Below are 16,324 nucleotides of genomic sequence, written 5' to 3' on the forward strand. Positions count from 1 at the left end.
ATCTTTTGATAAGAGAGAGTTGCTCGGATGGTAGACACCTGTCATTTTCAATCTTAAGATTTGCTCGGATGGTAGACATCTGTCATTTTCAATCTTAAGATTTGCTCGAATGGTAGACACCTACCATTTTCAATCTTAAAATTGTGAATTCGTTGATAAAGTGAAAAAGGTAAAGGTTTCTAAGAAGGGATTGAAAAAAATTGAAGATGGTCTAACTATAGCTCCATCCCTTTAATGGACATGTAATTCTTTTGTCTTAATTTATGTGACATTATTTGATTAATACAGAGTTTTTCAAATAAGAAAAACTTTTGTTATTTTTACTAAATGATCCTTATTATAAAGTCACTTAAATACTTACTTTTAATCAGTTTATTTTTCTTCACAGTAAAATATTAAGTAGGGTTAATTAGTTGTCACAAAAAAAATGGAGAATGGTGTTACTAAATAATTGTCAAATAAAAGATGTGACTTTTTTTTGGGATGACTTAAAAGAAAAAAAATACCACATAAATTAGGATAGAGAAATATAAGTTTACCAAATTAAATATGGAATAGTAAAAATAAAAATAACAAATTTCACTTAACCTAATTACTTTTTAGGTTTAAGAAATACCCTAAGCAATACCTAATTAATCACCTTTTGAAAGAGATGAAAAATCACTTAGACATTAAAGTTAGTAGTCAAAATAAGTTAATCATTGCCGAAGTTTTTCCTCCACAAGGTAGGCGTAAGATTTATATACATTTTATTCTTTCTAATGATTTATAAAATGACACTTGATATGAAATTGCTGTACAATCTAAAATTTTAAGAGGTAAGAAATGACATGAACTAATACTCCATCCGTCAACTTTTAATTGTCATGGATTCATTTTTTAAAGTCAAACGATAAAAACTTTGATTAATATTTTACTATGTATTTTTCATCATGTTGATATGGAAAAAATTGTAATGTATAGTACTTTTTCTAGAGATTTTGAATATCTAAATTTTTTATTTAAAATATCAAATTAATATAATCTAATTTAACTTAAAAGTAATCAAATTGATTTTTAAAAAAAGTAATAAAATAATTAAAAGTGAACCGAGGGAGTAATATTGTACATTTCTTACACTGAAAAAATCTCAACATTATTATATAAAAAGAATAAAACTCAAGTTCTAAGGCGGCTAAATAAAAACGCACAGATTTTGTAGAGATATATTGTATAGGATGATCACTTGCACGCTAAACTAGAAACAATTACTTATACAATGCTCAAATTAGTATTCCCTTGTCCACTTTTAATTGTCATGCACCGCTTTTCAAAAGTCAATTTAACTAACTTTTAAAGTTAAATTAAATTATATTAATTCGATATTTTAAACAAAATATTTAGATATTCAAAAACAATACAAAAAGTACTATAAATTTCAATTTTTTTGCATATCAATATGATGAAAATACATCGTAAAATGTTAGACAAAATTATTATCGTTTGACTTTAAAAAAGGAAACTATGACAATTAAAAGTGGACGGAGGTAATAGTAATAATCATGATTAATGTCAATAAACAAGTGTCCATCTAATTAGGTAAAGTCATCATTGTTCTAATCATGATAATGTACAAGTTTTAAATTATATATGGTGTGATATTAGTGCGGCTCATAAATTTAGTTTTATGATAAGGTAATACTCCTGTATCATATTACTTGTTCATTTTATATATATATATATATATATATATATATATATATATATTTCTTAAAAGAATCATAAATAAATAAGGAGAATATTTTACTAATTTACCTTCCAAGTCTTTTTAATATACTTTATTTATATACATTTTTTCATTAATATCAAAATTAACAATGAAGACGTTTTTTTTTTTTGAAATTTTAATATTTATACTTTTAAAAAACGAATTTAAGTGCAAATTGAGAAAAATTTATCTCAATTTTATAAATTGACAAGTAATTTAAGATAAATATTTATAATAATATGGACAAGTACTATTAAGTTATTATAGTACTTATCTATCCTATACTAGTTAAGTTATTCAATGCCAATTAATTTGTCTCATTAATGTTTGAAGAGCTTAAACACAAGTACTAAACTCTAAAGTAGTGTTCCTCTCTTATTTTATTTATCCATTATATTAAAAATTTATTTTTATTTTTATTTTTAATATATCAAGAAAATATTATTTTCTTATAATTTTATTAAGTACTAAAATAGTTTATAAAACAAATAAAATGATTAAGCTTAGTAAACATTATGTTGAGTCGGGTCTTGATCCGTTATATAATCCGTTATCTAATCCGTTTTGACCCAAATAAATTTAGATTGAATTGGATCTTAATCCGATTATTGTCTTAAACTCATTATGACCCGTCTATATTTAACTCAACCCGTTCAATTGTCATCCCTAAATAGTATCTATACTAGACTAGTTGAAGGAGAGTAGGAATTATGAAAGCTAGAATGACGACTATTTTGGTAATTAAAAATCTTATTAATTTCTTCACTAACCCTATATATATAAATTAATTTTGTAGGCCATAAGGTAGGGTGAAACTTTGAATTAATATCAATGACTACAAGGTCTTAATTAATTATTCTTTAGGACAAATTAAACAGTAGAAGTAGAATTCACTTAAATTACTATTAAGGAGACATACATACAATAATACATATTGAGGTATATATTTTACAAGAGAATAATGAATATTTATATAGACCCTCAAACTACCTCTATTTTCCTTTAATATATAGTTGTGTTTGATAATTAGGTATATCCTTAAACTATTGCATTGATCTTCACCATCAATTTTAATTTAGATGATTGTTGGTTCCACCTTGTTGTACGTAGTTATTATTTATTTAAACAATTTATCGTTTTTGTTAATATTACATGCATCTCACCTAATATTTGTATTTCGTTTGAAGTACAGATTAATTCAGATTCATTCCATATAAGTCTCATTAGATATTGAAACGCTCCCTATTAGAATTACTGAAGCTGAAATCCCTTACCTCTATTTAAGAAAAGGAAAATTCTATTTCTCCAACGACAACCTAAGTGGTAGTTTGTCGGAATTCATCTTCTCCTTTCTGAAATTCTATTTTTTCCCCAGCAAAATCATAATAAAACCTCATATTTAGATTGAAAATATAACATAAGTATATTTAAACTATATCTTATACTACATAGATATATCTAACCCTTTTCCGAATATTAAAACGTCGTCTTTACCTAATTTTGTAAAATGAAAAAAATAGGCTTAAGTCATCGACAACCCCTTAAAGTTGTCCGCATAATTCACTTAGACACCTAAACTAGGACTTGTACCTATTGAACACCTAAATTGTTTAAAACATGTACCTGTTAAACACAAAATGCTGATATGATAGAAATTGTGTTTTGCACTTCCCTGAAGCGCGTGAAAAGATTCAAAATGGTGTTTTTTTTCAATTTTTTTTTTACATTTTTTCATCTTTTATAGCACTTGGCACTATATTTAACTTAAAAACATTTTTTCTTCTTACATTTACATTTTTTTCAAAAAAGAAAAGCACCCCACCTCTACCAATCATCTTCTTCATAATTTAGTTTGCAAAACTTTCTCCATTTTAGCTCCAACATTGTTTTTCTTTCTTTTTTATATATAAAAAAAGAATATTATTTCTTCCAAATCTGAAGATAAATGAAAATCAACTATGAAGAAATCATACGATTCAGATTTGAAAGAAAGACTTTCGTTTGTATGATTTATTTCAAATCTCATAAAAATAATGGAACAAATATGAAGAAGAAGAAGAAAGAAGTTAGATGTGTTTTACGTATAAACAAAGTTAGCCGATATTTGTTTATCACAATTTTTGAACAAATATTTTTACTCAAATTCAAATATAAACCCATTAAATTTATCAAAAATGATATTCAAAAATTTGTAAGAATTAATTTTTGAGCTATCAATTTCTTTTTGTCATCCATGTAGAAATGAATAATCGCCAGCAAATTTTTCTTTCTTCTTCACTCTTAGTATGAAAATATATCTTTTTAAAAAAAGTTAATCTTCAAGTTATTTGAAAAGAAATTAGGTTTTGTGATTTGAGAAAGAATGTGTTTTGAAAAGAAAATGAAGTTAAAAGGGGGTTGGGTAGGGGTGGGGTTTGGTAGAATAGGTTGACATTTTCATTTTTTTTAAAAAAATAGATATAAAATGTGTTTGAAATAATTTTAAACAAAAAATTATTTTTTAAAATAATTTTGGGGCCCAGTGCCACATGTTATTTTTTAATTAGCCATTTTGCCATGTCAGTGCAAGTGTATCACACACTCTTCATATTTTTTTGTTGATTATCAAAAAATGCCTAATATGAACAATTTTTGAATAGGTAAAAGTGTTCAATAGATACTAGTCTTAGTTGAGGTGTCTAAGTGAATTATGTGAACAATTTTAAGGGGCCATCGATGACTTAAGCCAAAAAAATACTATAAAAAAGAAAAAAAGAATAGGGGCAAATTAGTCAATGAGAGGGTTAAATAATGAGGAAAGGGTAATGACAACTAGAGTAGTTTTGACAATGAACATCAATCACGGTCATAATGGTCCAATTAGGAAGTGATACATGAGTAATTAGCAACCATTTAAAAAACGTATAAACATGTAATACTAATAATCCGCCTATGAAACAGTGAATTAATACACTCATATCTTTTCTTGTAAAAAAATTAAACCATATAGTAAAGTGAAGGGCCTCTTTTGTGAATTCACATTATCACATGGGATTTGGGGGGGGGGGGGGGAGGGGGAGGGGGAGGGGTAATAATATATAATCTTTCTTGAACCTAACGGTTCGCAAAACTCAAACCGCCCACGATATGTTTACACCCTTTCTACTCTACACATGACGACCTTTCTTCCACACTCTCACCCCTCGTTGTAATGCCAATTCAAAATTTGAAGTTTATGAAATTTTATATTAATTTTAAAGTTAATGTATAATAATAGAGTACACACTACATAGTACATATATTTAATGAATTTTAGAAGCTATTGAATTTACGTCATTTCGTTATTTTAAAACTATATTTGCTTCTGCACCTTAGCTTGAGCGAATTCAGAATTTTTAAGTTGATGAATTCATCTTTGAAGCTTCGTAATGCTTCGCTTATTATATTTTTATTAAAATTTTAGTGAATTTTAGTAAAAAAATTGATACTTTACTTTAAAATATTGAGTTTAGATGAATTTAAAGATAAAGACTAAATTCGTAACTTCCCATCCCAAAAACACTTCACAAGTCCCACGTACATGTAGGGGTCACTCTTCATAATCCTCGGAGCCATACCCTACTATCTCCCTTTCCCCCACCCAAGATGCCTACCTATACCTAAATTACTAAATTGTTTTTTCTTTTTTTTGGCTCAGAAGTTTCATATAGCATCCAATTTGGTCCTAAAATTCATGTCTTATCAATTTCTAGTGGTCTTTGTTATTATGGTGGATATCTCTTTATTTCCTTCAACTTTGTGTTAAAAATAATCTTTCCCTTCTAACTTTTAGACTATAGACGTTCTTTTTTGCTATATGCAATTTAATCAACAATCAATAGATTTATATAGGTGTTCTACTGTTATCGATAAGTATAAAATTTTATGAACAAATTTAATATTTAAATAACTATTATATACAAATTACTATAACAATTCCATATTATAAAACACAATTCAAATATAATATTATGGCTTCCCTTAAAAAATTTCTCTTTTATTAAAATATATTCATATGACACTAATTTTTTCATTTTTTGAAATATATTCTAGTTGAATTTCATTTATGGAGGAGGTCATTAATTTTAATGTCCACCACTTCTATATATATTAGTATTATTGACAAATGATTAATGAGGCCTCAAAAATGTAAATCACATATATAGGAAGATTCAAATTGGTAACAAAAAAACGACTCAACTATAAAATTTCAACTTTTGTGATTATACTTTTAATATAATTTTATTTTCACTCATTTTCAACGAAGCGGTGTCTCGTAACAACAACTTCACCTAAGGTGGCTCTACCTTTTCTTGCCTTTTTTTCCCCTTTCTTTTAGCCACCCTAAATTTTTTGTATGCAACTAGCATTATATTTGCACCCATGATAACCTAAAAGATATCATCAAGACAAATTGGAAAGTGTGCAAGTTGGATACAAACTTAAACATGATGGACTAAATTGTATCTTAAGCCAAACTTCAAGGACCAAGTAGTGCAATTTACTCTACATCTAAATCTATATATAATCCCACCATGCACCAACTATAGTCAATTCCACATACTCTCCCTCTCTCCAAATCTAACTTCTTTCTAGTCTTCAAAGAGTAATATATATATATATTTATTCACAAAAACATGTTACCATACCATCCAAGGCCAATGATCATGATGGAAAGGACACGAAAGTCCAATCTTGAACAAGCACCAAATTGTCCTAGGTGTGCCTCTACCAACACAAAATTTTGTTACTACAACAACTATAGCTTGTCACAACCTAGGTATTTTTGCAAAGCTTGTCGTAGATATTGGACTAAGGGTGGTTCTCTTCGAAATGTTCCCGTTGGTGGCGGTTGTCGGAAAAGTCGACGGTCAAGATCTACACGAAAAGACGATAATACCCTTCAAACATCGATCCCCGCCCTCGAAGGCGCTCCCGGAGCTCATGACATTGATCTAGCGGATGTTTTCGCTAAGTATTTGAACCAAGGTACAAATAATGATCATGATGATAATATTATTATTCAAGAATCTCAAGATTATTCTTCTATTGGAGCAAGCTTATCTAATTCTCCTTCATCAGATAGCTTGGTTAATAATCCAACTTCTTTTGAGAATGAAAGTTTGTTGGATAATTTCCAAGATTACCCTTGTGGTAATTTTCTTCAAGAGGAGCAAGGGGGTCAAATTAATCAAGATTTTCTTGATTTTAACACTAGCTTTCTTGAAATGCAAGCTATACTTGGACAAGAGGAGGATCAATTTGATCATTATAACACAAGTAATTTTGAGTGGCAACCAATGATGCAATTTCAAGATTTTGGATCAATTTTAGAACTAGATGATCATCAACTCATGAAGAATTCAACAACAAACTTAGCAAGTCATGACAATAACAACAATAACTATAGTTCATTTGATCTATCCAACTATATATGAAATTTACTTAAGGTGCAAAGGGTATCTTCTTTATTTTATTTTATTTTATTTTTTGGTTTGGTGGGGGTGGGGGTCTAAACTTATTCTTACTTGAAAAATGACAGTTAACTGTCACTTTGTTATTTGAAAGAGACTTGTGAGAAATACAGGATGAATATAATAAAAAAGATATACACACAAAAAAGAAAAAAAAAAGTATCATACACTTCTTTTTTTTTCTCCTTATTTTGTTCTAACCTGTATTAAATACTTGGGCTGGAGTAGTATGTTGTAACTTCTTAAAGTCAACAATAGTTCACAATCAAGCAATTATGGCACATGGACTACTTTGGAAAAAATACATGCAGTAATTAAAGGGGTGGGGTCAGGGATCGATGTATAAGTATATATAACCTATAACAAAACAATATAATGCATATGAAATGTGTGTTATTTATGCATAAGCTTTTCATACAAAACTGTTTGTCCACACTATTAATTAAATTTCAACATGAAATATATCAGCATAATAAGTAATATAAATGTTTTTCATGGCTGGCCACATAATTTGGTAGGGTTTGGTATATGTCGTATTAACAATTAGGGATAATTATGGTTCTAAACATTTTGGATAATTAGCTTACAAAATGTAAAACTTGTGTATGCTTTTACTAAGCTAGAGTTGGGTAATAGATTCTCAAATATTTTTCGCAAGTTATTTTTGTTTGAAGTTTCACCACGTGTTTGGCCATAGTATTTGGAAAAAATATTTGACTTTTTAAAGAAATATGATTTATACTTGTAAGTTTTAAAACCAAGAAAATTTGGGCTAATACACATGAAAAATCAAGAAAGTCGCCTAATTTCCTAAAAGTTGGCTCGTAAATGAAAAAATATGCCTTAAAAATGGTGGAACTATACGTAATGCTTTCCCAACTCATTATGGAGGTCCTCTTAAAGTTTTTTCGAATTTTTTTTGGGTGTTCCAAGGCGACATATCCATAAGCTAATAGACATGAAAAACCAAAAAAGTTGCGTAACTCTTAAAAGTTGGCTCGTAAATGTGAAAATAGGCCATAAAAAATGGTTGGAGTATACACAATGCTTACCCAATTCATTACGGAGGTCGTCATAAAGTTTTTTCAAATTTTTTTTTTAGGTGCCCCAAGGTACCAGATCCATGGGCTAATACATACGAAAAATCAAGAAAGTCGCGTATTTCCTAAAAGTTGGCTCATAAATGCGAAAAATATGCCTTAAAAATGGTGAGACTATATGTAATGCTTCCCCAACTCATTAAGGAGCCCTCATAAAGTTTTTAGAAATTCATTTTGAGGGCTCCAAGGCGCCAGATCCATGGGCTAAGACACATGAAAAATTAAGGAAGTCGCGTAATTCCTAAAAGTTGGCTCGTAAATGCCAAAATATGCTTTAAATAATGGTTGGACTATACATAATGCTTCCACAACTCATTACGAAGGTCCTCATAAAATTTTCAAGAAAATTTTTCGGTACTCCAAAGTGCTCTAGATCCATGGGCTAATATACACGAAAAACTAAGAAAGTCACGTAATTCCTAAAAGTTGGCTTGTAACTGCAAAAATATTTCTTAAAAAAATGATGGGACTATACGTAATACTTTCCCAACTAATTAAGGAGGTCCTCATAATTTTTTTTCATATTTTTTTTAGGTTCTCTAAGGCGCCAGAACCACAGGCTAATATACACGAAAAACCAAGAAAGTCACATAATTCCTTAAAGTTGGCTCGAAAATGTGAAAATATGCCTTAAAAATGGTGGGACTATACATAATGCTTGCGAAAATGATCAAAATGGTCCTTAATGTCACTCCCCGAGCCTACACCCTGGACGGGACCGGCACTCAAAGACCATTGTTGGCCCCAAGCGAACCCTTGGCCTGACTTACTTAACTCAGCGGAAACTTAACTCAACAGAAATAACTTCATGCAATGAAAGGTTATAAAATAACCAAACTGATAAAATCTGGCCAAAAAGGCAACTCGTATCTCAAAATAGAATATTTATATATATACATAGATGAGAGACTCAATACTAATTGACTGACTGACTATCTATGAAGCCTCTATAACACTGAGATGGATGTTGGGACAAACCCCGCAACATCCTAATGAAACAAAAACTAAGAGAACAAATTAAATGAGTCCTCCGGAATGCAAAGAGGCTCACCACTGACTCGGGAGTGCTCGATCAGCTGGATTAATGACGTGCTGGATGCTGATCCGGGGTACCTGTGTCTGCATCTTCATAAGATGCAGGTCAACTGGCATTAGTACATTGAATGTACGAGTATGCGAGTTGGAAAGCTAAACAACAACTTAAGCTTGAAAGGAGTACAAGAGAACACTTATCTTGGCTCTGTTCAACTCATGATAACTGAACTCAAATGTAAAGCAATAAGACACATGCAATACATAAATAACTTGTAAAAACACTGTAAACAACTTAGTTCGTTAAGGATAAAACGATAACAAACTCAACTTTACTTATATAAAAGTAATATAACTTTAGTGGGAGATTCTTTAACCGACAACCACCACTATGAGCCCTAGTGATGATACAACGTTTTACCTCACGTTGCCCAAGGACCATGCTATACCTTGCAGTGATATAGGACCTTACTTAACTTAGTGGATCCACTAGCTTAATCTTACGTGATCATCTAAAAAGAATGACCCGTTAGTTCCCATGTTTGGCTACATAGTTCTTATGGAGAGTTGAGTTAATATGAACTCGCGTCCCCAATTCGGTGCTCAATACTACTCCCAAAATACTTTAACTCATAAGTGTTTTAAACACATCTTTCTTTTGTTTGAGATAATTGCTCAAAATATAGCCCAAAGGCTCACTTGGAATCGATGTTCCCTTTTCTTGAAAACTAGCCCAAAGGCTCTTTTGGAATCATAGTTCCTCTCTTACTCAAATGTGAAAACATTTATAAACTTCTTTGGGAATACTTAGTTCCCTAATGCTTTTGAGAAATGAACTCAACTCTATACTCTTGGATTAACTTGAAACTCTATACTCTTTACTCAACTTGAAACTTGAGCCCTAAAATGAAGTTAAAACGTTCAACAAAGACTCTTGAAAAACTTTAAAGACTTGCTTTGACTTACTTCTTAATTTCTAGACTTGACTCTGACTTCACTTGACTTTGATCCGAACTTTCCTCAAATTGGATTATGAATTCAAGGGTAATAATCTCATGTTTATGGATGAGTTCTTGATGTTTAGAAGTACCTTAGAGTGTTGAAAACAACTATAAAACATAGGTACATTACCAAGGAACATGCATGAAAAAGTGGGGAATGAATGGGAAGACTTGGCGTCCTTAGTGCTCAAAGAGGTGCATGGCGCTAGCCTTCAGACTTCAGAGGGGCTGTTGGGGCGCTCTGCTAGGCGCGCTGCCCCAAGGAGGGAACTTCAGAGTCCCTTTTGGGGCCCGCTGGCTGGCGCGACACCCCAATTCTTTTCCCAGAAAAACCCGACTTTCTCTTCTTTTTTTTCCCACCTTAACTTCAAAGTTTTCTGCCCCAAACACTTAGAATCATAAAACCCCTCAACATACAATAGATTCAACTCGAAAAAACAACCGAAAACATGTCCCAAATCAACAAGAACTTCAACAACACAACCCACAACTTCAACAACCACAATCAACAACTTCAACAAACACAACCAAATCTTTTCTTGGAAATTAAAACGAGTTTGGCGTGTGGGGGAATGAACCAACCCAACACTATGATCTCACATACCTTAACAGGGATCACCCCCGACGAAAACCACGACGATCTTGACGAATCCTTGCTTCTTTTTCTCTTTCTCCTCTTCTTTCTCTCTTATCTCAAAAGCCCTAACTCTCACTTTTTAAAAGGGGAAACTGATTTAAAATCAGTCTATACCCTTAATATAACCAAAAGAAATGGTTAGGGAAAAGACCAAAATACCCTTACAAATTCGGGTGAACTTTCCTTACCAACAACCCAACTTCGAAAAGGCATAACTCACTCATACGAACTCGAAATCGAGCAAACTCGGCAGCGTTGGAAAGATCATTCCACGAGCTTCGCAAACATAACTGGAACTACACCTAAATCATACTGAGATAGGAGTTATGACTGCTCAAAGTTGGCCAAAAACTCACTATTTCCCATACTTAACCAAATTTTCCAGATTTTTAATTATTTCCAAAAATGACTATTTCCAATTCTAAGCCACTTCATAGTTATTTCAAATTACCAGATGTTACACTTAATTTATGAGGGTTGTTTTACTTTGATCCTTAATATATTTTACTTGATCCATATAGTCCTTAATGTATTATAAAAGGGTATCACTTTAGTCCATTGTCCAAAAAGTAACAGATCCATCAAAAAGTCAAGTTAAGTTTAACGCCGGGACCCACAACAAAATAAATCAGGAAAACTTTCCATTCCCCTTATAAGCCATAGCATGAAAAGTGCCATAATTTTCTCCATTTTCAGCTCTTTCAAGTTTCACTGTAGAATTATATAGTAAAAACGCACTTACTTTCTTCTTTACTACCAAGAATGTTTATTTATCAAAAGAAATGGTGGCAAAGAATCAACTCTTTTTTTTTCTTACAATTTGGGTGTATCTTACTATCATTGATGGTGAATCAATTTTGTCACCTTCAAATAAGGCTATGATTAGAGCTTATGTATCTATCTTCAAATACTTTCTATTTTTTATGGCAATGAAAGACCTCAAGAATTGCTTATATTAGAAATCACTTATTATCATTGAATTAGAGTAGCAATTAGGAATTCAAAGACGAACTAAGAAAGAGAAAAAATTCTTCTTTCTTGACATTTTGCTGTAAAAAAAATAGAAACTTTGTGTTTAAATGAGAAGAGAGAAGTTTCCTTCTGTTGGCTGAAGCAAAAAAAAAAATGCACAAGCTCAGGGATAGGGAAAGCTTGAGTTATACGTGGGCCAGGGTTAAATTTAATAGAATTTTTTAGTGAATCTGTTACAGTTAGGGCAAAAGACCAAACTGATCACTTTTTATAATACATTAAAGACCATATGAATCATGTGAAATAGTTTAAGGACCACAATAAAGCAACCCCCATACATTAAGGACCCTTTTGATCATTTTCTTCTCCTTAATGCTTCCCCAACTCATTACAGAGGTCCTCATAAAGTTATTGCATGCATAAATTATTTTTTGGGTGCTTCAAGACACCAGATCCTTGAGCCAATTGACACACAAAAAACCAAGAAAGTGACATAATATCTAAAACAATGGCTTGTAAATGTGAAAATATGCCTTAAAAATGGTGGGACTATACGTAATGCTTTCCCAAGGGTTTTTGGTCAAAAGTTTTTGTGGGCATCCATTATGACCTTATTAATGGCGTACGTTAGTTTAGAGGGGCAAACATCCACCTTTTCAGGTTCAAACGAGGCCTAGAGCCATATATATCAAATTTCCTATTTATAATCCATGGATTTTGGGTGATATGTGTTCCTGATGAGTTTTTGGCCGAAAATTTTACTTGGCATCTATGATGACTATATTAATGGCGTGCATTGATCAGGATGGGCAAACACTTGCATATTAAAGTTCAAACGAAACTTGAAATGGGAAATACCATTTTTTTTCATTTTAAGTGTGCTATAGTCCATGAATTTTGGGTGATATATGATTCCGACAGAGTTTAGGACAAATTTTTTATGGGTGTTCGTGACAACTTTATTAATGGTGTGCATTGGTCTGGAGGGGAAAACATCAGCATATTCAAATTAAAACACGACCCGATATGGAAATACCAAATTTTTCCATTTTATGTGTGCTGTAATCCATCGATTTTGGGTGATATGTGATCCCGATGATTTTTTGGATGAAATTTTTATGGGTGTCCCTGACAACTTATTGATGGCTACGGAGGTCCGGAGGGGCAAATGTCCATATTTTCAAGTTTAAAGAAGGTTCGGAATGGGAAATACCAAATTTCTTGTTTTACGTGTGCTATAGTCTATGAATTTTGGGTGAAATATAATTTCGACGGGTTTTTGGCCAAACCTTTTTGTGGGCTTCTGTGAAAACCTTATTAATGGCGTGCTTTGATCCGAAGGGGCAAACCTTAATATTTTTGAGTTCAAACGAGGCTTGGAACCAGTAATATCAAATTTCTAATTTTACATGTGCTATAGTTCATAAATTTTGGGTGATATATGATCCCGATGGATTTTTGGTTGTAGGATTTTGTGGGCGTCCGTAACGACCTTATTAATGACGTGTGTTGATTTTGAGGGGAAAATGTCCACATTCTCAAGTTCAAACGAGGCTAGAATAGTAAATACCAAATTTTCTATTTTATGTGTGCTATTCCTGGATTCTGAGTGATATGTGATCCCGACGAGTTTTTGGCCTAATTTTTTTGGGTGTTTGTGAAGACCTTATTAATGGTGTACATTGGTCCATAGGGGTCGTATGTATTTTCAAGTTCAAATGAGGCTCGGAACGAAAAAATAATAAATTTTCAATTCCATGTGAGCTATAATCCTTGTATTTGGGGTGATATGTGATCCCAACAGGTTTTTGGCTGAACTATTTTGTGGGCATCCTAACGACCTTGTTAATGACGTGCATTAGTCCAAATGGGCAAACATCTGCATTTTCGATGTCAAACAAGGCTCAAAATAAGAAGCACTAAATTTTCTGTTTTACATTTCCTATAGTCCACAAATTTTTGGTGATATGTGATCCCGACGAGTTTTTGGCAAAAAATTTTTGTGGGAGTTCATGAAGATTTTATTAATGGCATGTGTTGGTATGTAGGGGCAACAATCCACATTTTCAAGTTCAAACGAGGCTCGAAAAGAGAAATACTAAATTTCTCATTTTATGTTTGCTATAGTCTATGGATTTTGGGTGATTTGTAATCCTGATGGGTTTTTGGATGAAATTTTTTGTGGGCGTCTAAACAACCTTATTAATGGCGTGCATTCGGTTGGAGGGGAAAACTTCCACATTTTGAAGTTGGTAGAATGGTCTAGGAGTCCCCTGTAGTTGTCTTAATTTGTCACCTGGACTCTTATACTCACGACTTTTCCAATTGAACCCTCGAACCCACTGAAACCCAACATTTTAAACCATTTTCTTGACATGTCATCCCATGTCACAAAAACAGTTCAAGTGCGTGAATTACACCCACTTTAGAAGCGTGAGATGCTTTTAAAATGCCAATAATAGTCATTTTTGGCTATCTTCCTCAAATTTCCATAATTTCTTCTTCAAAAATCCCAAATTCTTCTGTTTCTCACTCGTTTATCTCTCTCCAAATTTCTTCTTGTCCTCCACAATCGATCGGGACCTGTCTATATTTTAGTTTTCTCACCTTTTTCTTACTCGTTAAATTTTTTTGTTCTTCACAATGACTATTTGTTTTTGCTATTCTGGGCTTCATGCTGAACTTAAGATGTCAAGAACATCAACTAATCCAAGAAGAATGTTTTGGGGCTATCAAAAATACTCGAATGGTAATGAATGTGATTTTTTTGATGGGCTGATATGACTGATCCTACGTATCAAGAACAATACTACATGAAGAACCAATCAACAAAGGTTGATCATGGAAGGCATGAAAGACAGGGAAAGTAGGGATGACATGGAATACAGGGGAGATCGAACATTAATATTGATATTAATATTGTTGTGATTGTTGTCATTTGGTTTTTATCTTTTGTATTTAAGTTGTCTTGATGATTTGTTCATTTGAGTACTATGATAATGTAATATAAAGTATGAAAATATCCAATTTAAGACTTATAATTATCATAGCAAATTCATAAGGCCAAAATAACTTCTTTGTCATAGCAAGTTAACACAACAGTTGAAAATTAAGTTAACAGTTGGATAGTATCAAAGACAATGTCATTGCGAATATAGCTAGACAAAATATGAGTCTTTAATATGAAATATTATGTGTCTTGAGTGCTTGGTGTGGGTTGAGTGGCTGGTGTGACACGAGTTCATTTGGACTGGGTGCTTGTAGTGGCATGAGTACTTGTAGAATAGTTGACTCGTTTGTAACTTTGTTATTGTAGCTGCCTTTGAGTAACTGCAGCTCCACCCATACACCTTAGTCCATTGGTTTGTAACCAAGATCAATATTGGTAGGCGTTGGATTCTTCAATTAACACTAAGTAACACTCTATCAGTAGTTTCAGACTGTTAAAAGACAATAATGATATCAGTTAGAGATTCTATAGAATAAAACTAAAGGTCCTTAAATGATAATACTTACCCTCTCTATCACACTACTATTTGCTCTAAATATCACACTAAAACCAGCTGTTCTTGGCCTCTTATAACCGGGTTTTGCACTATCTCTTTTAACTTTGCTACTCCTTTTTGAGCCACTAGCACCAATAGTTGACTGTTCAGTACTAAATTGATTTGTTGGTTGAGCAACACTTGCAAAATTTACAGAAATATTTGCAGCACTTCCACCCGTAGTGGTTGCTCTTTTAGCTGCTGCTAATATAATGACTAGTCTTTTAGTAGTTGCACCACCATTTCCACTCGTACATGTTGCAGCAGTAGCCAGCAGTTGCACCTCTAGAAGCTGCTGAAATAGTGACTGGTCTTTTAGTAGTTGCACCACCACTTTTACCAGTACATGTTGCAGTAGTAGTTGCACCAGCAGTTGCACCTCTGAAAGCTGCTAAAGAAGTGGATGGTCTTTTAGTAGTTGCACCACCTGTTCCACTAGTACATGTTGCTGAAGTAGTTGCACTTGTAGTTACACCTATAGATGTTGCTGAGGTAGTTGCACCACCACTTCCACCTGTAGCAGTTTTTATCGTTCCAGTAGTATAGCCATTTTTCTACATACACAATTTTCCAAACTGAATTTAGAAGTATTGATAAAATAAATTTCATTAACAAAGTTGAAGTAGTTAAAGCAAAACTTGTAGCAATTGGACATCCTTTCTTGTTATGTCCAAAATTCTTGCACAAAGAACATTTTATTTTTCTCCCCTTCCTTGTAGCCTTTCCAAACTTCTTCTTACTAGGATCATTACTATCTTTTGACCTTTTTTTTCTTGGTCTTCCTATCATAGAAGTGAT

The 16,324-nt window shown here is 32.2% G+C and overlaps 1 protein-coding gene across 1 annotated transcript; it reads left to right on the forward strand.

Moving 5' to 3' along the window:
• Positions 1-6,333: 6,333 nt before the first annotated feature.
• LOC125834005 (dof zinc finger protein DOF2.1-like) lies at positions 6,334-7,220 on the forward strand. The gene has a single exon (XM_049513181.1). The coding sequence runs from the start codon at positions 6,403-6,405 to the stop codon at positions 7,201-7,203; it is 801 nt and encodes a 266-aa protein (XP_049369138.1). The 5' UTR covers positions 6,334-6,402; the 3' UTR covers positions 7,204-7,220.
• Positions 7,221-16,324: the final 9,104 nt, after the last annotated feature.

This window comes from Solanum verrucosum, unplaced genomic scaffold, assembly GCF_900185275.1.
Source record: "Solanum verrucosum unplaced genomic scaffold, falcon-dt-bn FXZP01000108.1, whole genome shotgun sequence".
NCBI classification, from domain to species: domain Eukaryota; kingdom Viridiplantae; phylum Streptophyta; class Magnoliopsida; order Solanales; family Solanaceae; genus Solanum; species Solanum verrucosum.

Coding starts and splice junctions, on each gene's coding strand:
- LOC125834005 (XM_049513181.1), top strand. CDS start 6,403: ATGTTACCATACCATCCAAGGCCAATGATCATGATGGAAAGGACACGA.